Genomic DNA, 11,613 nt, shown 5'->3' on the forward strand with positions numbered 1-11,613 from the left:
ATACTTTAAAACTTTCTAAACAGTGACTTCTACCAGAGTCATTTTCTGGTAAAATATCTATACTTTTACTCAAGTATGGTTTTATACACCAGTGTCCAGGACCAACATTCGCCACCCCTGTGCTAGACGGTCACATGCATTAACGGCAGATTTGCAGTTATTTTAGCTGACGGTGGAGTTTCACATCATTTTACTACAGAGCAGCTTCACATCAGCGCATCTTTCATTTTATTACTGAAGCAGTTTTGAATAGTTTCTCTTTCCATATTTGTGGACTGAAACCGCTGAAGATGTTTTGGATTGTTTTGTTCTGTTTGTGTTTCTGGCGTCTGGATGGTGAGTTTTAAACATGTTTTAATGATTCTTCTGTTCTGGTACCATGTAATAAATAACTGGTTAAATTAGAGAGGATTAACATTCACTGTTACAGGACAGCACTGATGGGGGGAATTCATTCAATATTAAGGGTGGACGAACACAAACTGACAGAAAAATCCAAACTCAGGAGGTGACAAACTTATTTATATACAATGTTTATACAAGAAAATCTCCCGACATGTGCAGTAATCCTGGAAACAACTGCTATACAGCACACAACACACTTATAAAATCCACTGCGAAAAGATCCACAGTGGGTCAATACAGATATACAATTTACAAACTTTTCTGTGTGAAGTGTTTTGTAGTAAAATACCAGTCTAGCAGCTGTGTTTTGGATGTTTGTATGTGATTCAAATATAGGATTCGCTAATACCTGCATGCATTGAGTTGCAGTAGTCTAGTCAAGATGACTTTAAAGCACATTAAAAAACTCTTCACTTTGTAAGGAGTCTTTGCTGCAAAAAAATTTCACTACTGCATTTACTTGCTTATCTATAGTCAAAGCAGAATCAAACACAACACCCACATTTTTAACAGGGCCTGACACATGAGGCCAGATAACACAGCACATGATGTATGTGGATAGAAACAGCTAAAAGTCTGAACATAATTGCCTCAATCTTACACTCATTGAGAGTAGAAATTACAATCATTACATTATGAGGGATTTTGTGGAAAGGGAACTTTCACTTTTGAGATTAAAGGGCCTCCCACTGCCTAACGGTTGGATGTTTTATGGGGTTTTGAACTTAATAGTGAGAGTGAATTTCTGGAAGTGGAGTTGAATGTCTGGCAGGTATAGAAGTAGCTTCTCTCCGCTTAAGACCATCCATAACTGCCCAGCCCAAATCTCAAATTCTCTCCTCTAAGATCTGTTTTATTCTCTAGCATTCATTCTTAACCTCCATAACTGCAGCTTCCTCTCTCTGTTTCAAATACCTTTCACAAGCCTTGACTTCTAAAGAACTAATGTGGTTTTGATGAAAGTGCAGATTATCCAGCACCTGGGTTTCAAACTTATAAAAATGGCACTAAGATTTCCTTCCACTTCACTTGTTCTAGTTTCCATATATTTAACTCTATTAGCCAAAACCAGAGAGATCATCATCTTCAGGAGTGGAGGAGGTGATAGTAAAACACTTCTTCAGCTTCCCTAGCCTCATCAGCATCAGACTACAGATAAAGACTGCTTAAATCAGGTCTCTTATGGGTTCCTGATACACAGTAAATGCGTCTGAACTATATTTAGTCTCTGTGAGAGACTCACTCCCGCTCTCGGCAGGGTCAGACGCCATTTAGAAACATTATGAGGAAGTATCAACTAAAGAATATACATGCAATAAACGGGGGAAAAACACCATATCCAAAACTCCAGCAAGTACACAGCTTTCACTCAACATAATTTGAATTATTTTTGTTCTTCAGTTTGAAGAAAAACACAATAAAAATGTAGGATACCATCCGTTGAGCTTTTGAGACCAATATATATAGTGAGTACAAACAAGTAACCTTCATAATCCACAGGTTCAAACAGCTCCAGGCAAGGAAAATTCAAATTAAATAATCTAATCATTTTGCGCACACTTACCCTCACCCTCATACCTGAGGAACGTACCACCCCTAGTGTTGAGGAAAAGAACTACAGCAACAGTAAATTCAACCTAGAACTTGTTTAAAGCTTTAATCTGTGAAAACTCTGTTCTTCAGGTGCGTTTGGTGATGAAGAGGAGTCAGTGTCAGTGAAGGAGGGAGATTCAGTCACTCTAAACTCTGATCTTACTGAAATGAAGGATGATGATGTGATTCAGTGGAGGTTTATATATGAAAACACTTTAATAGCTGAAATCAATAAACGGGTCGACAGAATCACTGTATATGATGATGTTCTTGATGGGAGATTCAGAGACAGACTGAAGCTGGACAATCAAACTGGATCTCTGACCATCACAGATTTCACAAATGAACATGCTGGAGATTATACACTAGAGATCAACAGTGTGAGAAAGAAAAAAGTTAATGTCATTCTCTATGGTGAGGTTATATTAAAATTTAAATTAATTCAAGCATAATTTTGTTTCTTTCGTCATTTTATGATATTAATGTGTCAAACTGACATTTTATACAATTTAATTTAGTAAAACATTGTGAAGTGATTTAACAGTATTAATCTGTGACAAACCCTGTTTGTGTTTCTTCTGTGTGTGTTTTTGGTTTTTCAGAATTGACATCAGCGATGGAAGGATATTATACCACTCTAAAATTTGATCTTACTGAAATAAAAGATGGTGATGTGATTCAGTGGAGGTTTGGAAACACTTTAATAGCTGAAATCAATAAAGGTGTCGACAGATTCACTGTATATGATGATGTTCTTGATGGGAGATTCAGAGACAGACTGAAGCTGGACAAACAAACTGGATCTCTGACCATCACAGACATCACAGATGAGCAGACTGGATCTTATATACTAGAGATCAACAGTGTGAGAAAGAAAGAGTTCAGTGTCCGTATCTCTGGTGAGGTTAAAAATTTAATGTAGTAAAACATTGTGAAGTGATTTCACAGTATTATTCTGTGACAAACCCTGTTTGTGTTTCTTCTGTGTGTGTTTCTGTGATCAGGATCAGTGGAGTCAGTGACAGTGAAGGAGGGAGATTCAGTCACTCTAAACTCTGATCTTACTGAAATGAAGGATGATGATGTGATTCAGTGGAGATTACGAGATGATAATGATAAGTGGTGGTCTAAAATTTTAATAGCTGAAATTAATAAACAGGACGACAGAATCACTGTAAATGATGATGTTCTTGATGGGAGATTCAGAGACAGACTGAAGCTGGACAATCAAACTGGATCTCTGACCATCACAAACATCACAACTGAACATGTTGGACTTTTTGAACGAATGATCAACATTATGAACACTGAGTTCTTTCTCGCTGTCTTTGGTGAGTTAAATATTTGATTCAACATTTTATGTTTTAATCACCAGATACAATTATTAATTTATGCCTGTTTTTGTTTTATGTTTTGTTTTATTTGTGTTTCATTATTTATTTGAAATTTAAATACTAACCCGATTCCAAAAAAGTTGGGACACTGTACAAACTGTGAAAAAAATCAGAACGCAATGATGTGGAAGTTTCAAATTTCATTATTTTATTCAGAATACAACATAGATGACATATGTTTAAACTGAGAAAATGCTAAAGTTTGTGCTGTAAACTTGTGCTAAAGCAAAAGCGGCAAATGACTACCTCACTCAGTATTTGTGATCGCTACCACCGCCTATGCCCAGAAAGGTAAGCTTTGCATTACCTGACAAGTTTAATGGTTCTGCTGAGCAATGTAAAGGTTTCATACACCAAGTAGAAATCGTTTTTATGCATCAAGGAAGTGACTTTGATTCTGAAGAGAAGAAGTGTGCATTCCTCATGTCATTGCTAATGGGCAAAGCGATCGAGTGAGCTGCTGCAGTTTAGGAAACTGATCACTTGTTCCAAACATCCTATCCATATTTTGTAAAACAACTTAGAGATTTGTTTGAATACCCAGCAGGGGGCAAGGATGTTTCCACTCGTTTAATGCAGCTAACTCAAGGCCGCAGATCCGCCGCTGAATATGCTATTGAGTTCAGAACGCTTGCTGCTCAGAGTGGTTGGAACGAAAAATGCCATGTTTCGTCGCAGTTTGAATATGGAGTTACAGGCAAAGCTTGTATGTAATGGTGAGGATCACTCCTTTTCTGACTATGTCACATTAGCTGTCAAGATTGACAATCTCATGCATACTCATCGCCCTCAAAACAAGTCAACGAGACCCATGCATACCCTGCAAGCTACACAGATTTCCGACTCAAGCCAATGATCATGCCAGTCCTGAGCCCATGCAGCTAGGAGTCACGAGATTATCTACAGAGGAGAGATCAAGACGATTAATTCAGAATCTATGTTTCTACTGCGGTAATGCAGTCCACCGCAACGCAGTCTGTCCATTCAAAGCCCGGAGAAACTTCGCTGACAACAGCCGGGTGAGTGTTGACAATATTTCAGTTACAGCGCTGATTGACTCTGGCTCAGCATTAAACCTAATTCATCAAGACCTCATTACAACATTCAACATTCCTGTCCAACACTGTGATCCTCCACTCAAGGTAAAGCTGTTAACAACAAACCCATTGGAGATGGCATCACTCAACAAACTCTACCCATGAAAATGCAAGTAGGACTATTTCACCAAGAAACCATCACCTTATACATCATTGAATCTGCCATGAAATCATCCTCGGATACCCCTGGCCATCTGTTCACCCAGTCATCTCTTGGCAACGTGGTGAGATCATACATCGGTCACAATTCTGTTTTTCTAATTGCCTGAATAACACCATTACCAAGTCTTGTCTTACCACCAACATAGAGAGTCCAGAATGTAAGCCAGTCACCATACCATCATGCTATCAGGAACTTCAGGAAGTCTTCAGCAAAACCAAAGCCACTCAACTGCAACCTCATCATCCATGGGATTGTGCCATTGATCTCCTACCAAATGCCATACCACCGAAAAGTAAAGTATATCCTCTGTCATGCCCAGAAAGTCAAGCTATGGAAGAATACATCGAGGAAGCTCTCAGTTCCGGTTTCATTCGTCCATCCACTTCCCCAGCAGCAGCAGGCTTCTTTTTCGTGGAGAAGAAGGATGGAGGACTTTGTCCATGCATTGATTATCGAGGTTTGAACAATGTCACAGTTAAGTTTTGTTATCCTCTACCACTAGTTCCTGCAACACTTGAACAGCTCAGAGAAGCTAAAATATACACAAAACTAGATCTTAGGAGTGCTTATAACCTCTTTAGGATCAAAGAAGGTGATGAGTGGAAGACTGCATTTTTGACCACTAGGGGGGACTATGAATACCAGGTCATGCCGTATGGGCTAGCCAATGCACCTGCGGTCTTCCAGTCCTTCATTAACGAGATTATCAGAGACATCTTGAACAAGTATGTTATGCCTTACATAGACGATATCTTGACTTATTCCAAGTCTGAGGAAGAACACAAGGGTCATGTCAGAACTGTACTCACCAGACTGTTAGAGAATCAACTCTATGTCAAGGCAGAAAAATGTGAGTTCCATGTCCAACAAACATTTTTCCTAGGGTACAACGTCAGCCATCAAGGTGTAGAAATGGACAACTCCAAGATCACAGCAGTCACCGAATGGCCCCAACCCACTACAGTCAAGGAGCTTCAGAGCTTTCTGGGGTTTGCCAATTTCTACCAATGCTTTATACGCAACTACAGCATCACAGCAGCACCACTAACATCCCTACTGAAAGGTAAACCTTCAAAGTTGAAATGGACAGATCACGCTACACAGGCATTCATCAACCTCAAGCACAGCTTTACAACTGCACCAATCCTAAAACATCCCGATCCCAATTTACCTATCCCGATCCTAGCTATGAAGGCAGCCATCGAAGAATGGAGACATTGGTTGGAGGGTTCCACTCACCTCTTCCAGGTAATCACAGATCACAAAAACCTTGAATACATAAAAAGTGCAAAAAGATTAAATCCTCTCCAGGCTTGTTGGTCCTTGTTCTTTACCAGATTCCAGTTCACTGTGACCTACCGTCCTGGTAGTAAGAACAGCAAAGCTGACGCTCTCTCCAGGAGACATGATCACCCACAGACAGAAAACCAACCTGAATCCTTCTTGCCACCATCCATCATCATCGCACCAGTCACGTGGGATTTGATGGATGAAATCCAAAGAGAACAGCACAATGAACCCACACCACAAGGCTGTCCTGCTAACAAACATTATGTTCCCTCCAGGCTTTGACTCAGAGTCATGCAATGGGTCTACACATCACTTTGCTCAGGGCATCCAGGTATCTCACGAACACTACACCTCACGCAAAATTCCTTCTGGTGGCCATCTATGGTTAAGGATATAACAAATTACATCAAGACATGTTCAGTGTGTGCACAGTCTAAAACCCCCAAAGAACTTCCATCTGGTCTATTAGAACCATTGCCCATACCTCAAAGACCTTGGTCACACCTTTCAGTAGACTTTGTCACTGACCTGCCCCCATCTAATGGGTTTACCACGATCTTAGTAATCATTGACCGCTTCTCTAAAGCTTGTAGACTCATTCCTTTGAAGGGTCTTCCCACAGCTATGGAAACTGCTCAAGCGATGCTCCACCACGTCTTCAGGATTTACGGTATCCCTGAAGATATTGTTTCTGACAGAGGAACCCAGTTCACATCTCAGGTATGGAAAGCATTCTGCAAACAACTTGATATTAATGTCAGTTTAACTTCAGGCTACCATTCGCAATCTAACGGGCAAGTGGAGAGGCTGAACCAACGCCATGCCAGCAGAGGGAGCCCTCTCCCGAGTACTGACTGTATGCCGCTCCCTCTGCTTCACTGGTTGCTCTGCTTCACAATGCTCTTTGTACATTGCAATGTATTGGCAGCCTGTCTGCCTTACCGAGCGTTTTCCCATTGCCATTGTCTTGCCTTATTGTTTATGATCATTGCCTGTTTCTCCTATTTTCTGCCTTTTGGATTGCCCACTGTTCTGTTGCCTGGATTGGACTGCCTTACTGTGTATGTACCTCCGCTTGTTTTACGTTTATGATTATTTGACTGTTGTTTTGGATTTGTTTGCTGTGGATATCATTAAACACTGCATATGGATTCTAATGCCGCTTCAGCGTCCTTACAAGGTCTTCTTTGTTGCATCTTCCTCTTTATGATGCGCCAAATGTTTTCTATGGGTGAAAGATCTGGACTGCAGGCTGGCCATTTCAGTACCCGGATCCTTCTTCTACACAGCCATGATGTTGTAATTGATGCAGTATGTGGTCTGGCATTGTCATGTTGGAAAATGCAAGGTCTTCCCTGAAAGAGACGACGTCTAGATGGGAGCATATGTTGTTCTAGAACTTGGATATACCTTTCAGCATTGATGGTGCCATTCCAGATGTGTAAACTGCCCATCCCACACGCACTCATGCAACCCCATACCATCAGAGACGCAGGCTTCTGAACTGAGCGCTGATAACAACTTGGGTTGTCATTGTCCTCTTTAGTCCGGATGACATGGCATCCCAGTTTTCCAAAAAGAACTTCAAATTTTGATTCGTCTGACCAAAGAACAGTTTTCCACTTTTCCATTTTAAATGAGCCTTGGCCCAGAGAAAACGCCTGCGCTACTGGATCATGTTTAGATATGGCTTATTTTTTGACCTATAGAGTTTTAGCCGGCAACGGCGAATAACATGGTGGATTGTGTTCACCGACAATGTTTTCTGGAAGTCTTCCTGAGCCCATGTTGTGATTTCCATTACAGTAGCATTCCTGTATGTGATGCAGTGCCGTCTAAGGGCCCGAAGATCACAGGCATCCAGTATGGTTTTCCGGCCTTGACCCTTACGCACAGAGATTGTTCCAGGTTCTCTGAATCTTTGGATGATATTATGCACTGTAGATGATGATAACTTCAAATTCTTTGCAATTTTTCTCTGAGAAACTCCTTTCTGATATTGCTCCACTATTTTACGCCACAGCATTGGAGGAATTGGTGATCCTCTGCCCATCTTGACTTCTGAGAGACACTGCCACTCTGAGAGGCTCTTTTTATACCCAATCATGTTGCCAAAAGTTGCAGATTGGTCCTCCAGCTTTTCCTTATATGTACATTTCACTTTTCCGGCCTCTTATTGTGTCACAGACACGCCAGGTTCTGCACCCAGCCAATCACATCACACTCCCAGAGTACTGATCACACGCATCTGACACTCATCACCAACCCAGTCAGCAGCACTATTTAAGACACTTACAGTCACTCAGTCTTTCTCCGGTCTCATTAACGCATACTAAAATGAATGCTTACCTTACGGACTACTTACCTGTCTCCAGTGTGTCTCCTAGATCCTCTGTGTTCTCCAGTCCTCCATGAGTGTCTCTGTGTTCCTTCTGCTCCACGTCTCTCAGTCCTCATCGAATCTGGTGTGAATCAAGTCAAGTATCACTGTCTTGATATCTGTGCTGTCTGGAATCCTCGTCTGCTTCATGTCTCGCAGCCTTCAATGAACCTGGTGGGAAGATCAAGTCAAGTATCATTGTCTTGATATATATTCTGTCTGGAAACTTCGTCTGCTTTCACTCACCTGCAATTTGCTCTGGTTGTCTCAATAAACATCGTAAACTGTACCTGTTTCTCCGACCTCCTCTCTATTGTAACATATTGCTACCTGTCCCAACTTTTTTGGAAAGTGTAGCTCTCATGAAATTCAAAATGAGCCAATACTTGGCATGCCATTTCAAAATGTCTCACTTTCAACATTTGATATGTAATCTATATTCTACTGTGAATAAAATATAAGTTTATGAGATTTGTAAATTATTGCATTCCTTTGTTATTCACAATTTGTACAGTGTCTCAACTTTTTTGGAATCGTGTTTTTATATGAAATTATTTACTTTTAAAAGCAATCATAAAGTTAAAATCTCTCTCTGCTACAAACTCTGTTTCTGTTTGTTCTCTGTTTGGTGATACAGATGAAATATCAGTGAAGGAAGGAGATTCAGTCACTCTAAACTCTGATCTTACTGAAATGAAACGTTATGATTGGATTCGGTGGAGGTTTGAAAATGAAAACACTTTAATAGCTGAAATCAATAAACAGGACGACAGAATCACTGTATATGATGATGTTCTTGATGGGAGATTCAGAGACAGTCTGAAGCTGGACAATCAAACTGGATCTCTGACCATCACAAACATCACAATGAAACATACTGGAGAATATAAACTACTGATGAGGGTTTCACACAAATACTCATTAAAAGCTTTCAGTGTTGGTGTGTAGAGATCATTTGTTCTTTAATTTTTTTTTTAGTTATTTTTTTTTTTTTTTACCAACTATTTACATATTTATTATTTGTTGAATCATTTTATAGTTTGATATGATAGATCATATAAACACTGACTCAACACACTGATTGAACTGATAATAAGATTGTTGATTAGATTTGTTCTTATTTATCTTTTTTCTGTCATGTTTTCCAGCTCATCTGTCTGTTCCTGTCATCAGTAGAGACTGTTCTTCATCATCTTCATCATCATCATGTTCATTGGTGTGTTCAGCTGTGAATGTGAGTCATGTGACTCTCTCCTGGTACAAAGGAAACAGGTTATTGTCCAGCATCAGTGTGTTTTATCGCTCCATCAGTCTCTCTCTTCCTCTGGAGGTGGAATATCAGGATAAAAACACCTACAGCTGTGTGATCAACAATCCCGTCATCAACCAGACTCAACATCTCAACATCACTCAACTCTGTCACACATGTTCAGGTACGGCAGTGCTGATATTAGTTGATGTCAGCGCTGATATTAGTGTTTATTGTCTGAGCTGATCTCAGTTTGATGTTTTTATTCCTCAGACTCTGTCCACTGTTGTGGTCCTACTGGAGCTGTGATCCGATTGGTCCTCTCTGCTCTGGTGGGCGTGGCTACTGTCATTCTTCTGGTTTATGACATCAGATCCAGAAGAGCTGAACAACATCAAGCACATATTAACACATCAGAAACCTAATGGTGTCATTTCTCATACTATTTTTTGTGTGGATATTGTATGATTGTATCTCTGGCGTATTTTTGTTGTTGTTGTTGTTTTTGGTAGAAAACATTGTGTCTCAGAGTCCCAGGGCCCTGTGTGTTTTTAATCCAGACCTGCCTATGAAGCTCAAAGTGACAATGTTCAGGGTGTGAATTATCAGAAAGAAAGTGCTAGACGCTCACATGATTAACATTTAAGGATGTGTGGTTATTTTAGATGTTGGAGGAGTTTCACATCATTTTACTACAGAGCAGCTTCACATCAGTGCATCTGTCATTTTATTACTGAAGCAGTTTTGAAGAGTTTCTCTTTTCATATTTGTGGACTGAAACCGCTGAAGATGTTTTGGATTGTTTTGTTCTGTTTGTGTTTCTGGCGTCTGGATGGTGAGTTTTAAACATGTTTTAATGGATTCAGTTGCTTCTGTTCTGGTACCATGTAATAAATGACTGGTTAAATTAGAGAGGATTAACATTCACTGTTACAGGACAGCACTGATGGGGGGAATTCATTCAATTCTAAGGGTGGACGAACGCAAACTGACAGAAAAATCCAAACTCAGGAGGTGACATGCTTATTTATATACAATGTTTATACTAGAAAATCCCCCAACATGTGCAGTAATCCTGGAAACAACTGCTATGCAGGACACAACACACTTATAAAATCCACTGCAAACACAGAAAAGATCCACAGTGGGTGAATACAGATATAGTCATTTGGAGGCTTCAGCATTTCACTGAATCAAACTCCCGCAGTACATGTTTGTGCATTTCTTTCTCAAGTCTTTCTCAAAAGCAAGTTTTATCAACAGCATATTTGCTATCAATGAACTCTGTACCTGTCAGGTCCAACAGTGATTTTAGTTTGGTTTTGTCCGGAAAACACTCCAGGATTTATTGTTAGTCTCCAAACCTTGCAGCCATTTCTCGGCTCTCAGCCTACAGGACCAGATAATCTCAGTGCATTCATTTTGAAAAAAAATTTGCAGATGAGCTTGCACCTGTGTGGCAGCCTATTTTTTCAGAGTTCCATTGATACTCACTCATTATCCCTGAAATATGGAAGACTTTGCATGTAATACCTCTTCCAAAATAAAGCAGGGGCACATAAATTAGGTGATCTTCGCCTTAACTCCTATTATTATGAAATATTTAGAATATTTAGAAAGATTTTAGTAAAAAAGCTTCTGTAGTCAGTAGAGGGTAAATTAGATAGATAGAATAACTGTCTTTCTGTTCAACTCAAAGCTCGACTGGCTAGACTGATATCTATTTGTTCTAAGATTGTGGACCAAATGCTTGAGCCAAGATTTAATGAGATGTACATAAAAAAAATGTTGTTAACATGTAAAATTATGTTGGACCCTTCCCATATTCTATATGAAGAATATCAACTTTTGCCATCAAACAGATGACTTGAATGAACAGATTACGGAAATCTTTTGTTCAACAGTCAGTACAATTATCAGAATTGGGGGTCTGATGCCAAGTTTACACTACAGGACTTTAAACATTGGCAGATCGCTGTGCTGTTCAGACTACATGGCTTGCTGTGGAGTCTTGAAGGTGTTCACACTACGTGACACTACCT

At 39.9% G+C, this 11,613-nt stretch overlaps 1 protein-coding gene across 1 annotated transcript; it reads left to right on the forward strand.

The window, feature by feature from the left end:
• Positions 1-206: 206 nt before the first annotated feature.
• LOC137035827 (uncharacterized) lies at positions 207-10,478 on the forward strand. The gene is made up of 7 exons (XM_067409524.1): positions 207-336; positions 2,089-2,412; positions 2,601-2,897; positions 3,003-3,329; positions 8,960-9,262; positions 9,471-9,755; positions 9,845-10,478. The coding sequence occupies exons 1-7, from the start codon at positions 291-293 to the stop codon at positions 9,994-9,996; spliced, it is 1,734 nt and encodes a 577-aa protein (XP_067265625.1). The 5' UTR covers positions 207-290; the 3' UTR covers positions 9,997-10,478.
• Positions 10,479-11,613: the final 1,135 nt, after the last annotated feature.

This window comes from Chanodichthys erythropterus, chromosome 14 (assembly GCF_024489055.1).
Source record: "Chanodichthys erythropterus isolate Z2021 chromosome 14, ASM2448905v1, whole genome shotgun sequence".
Taxonomy (NCBI): domain Eukaryota; kingdom Metazoa; phylum Chordata; class Actinopteri; order Cypriniformes; family Xenocyprididae; genus Chanodichthys; species Chanodichthys erythropterus.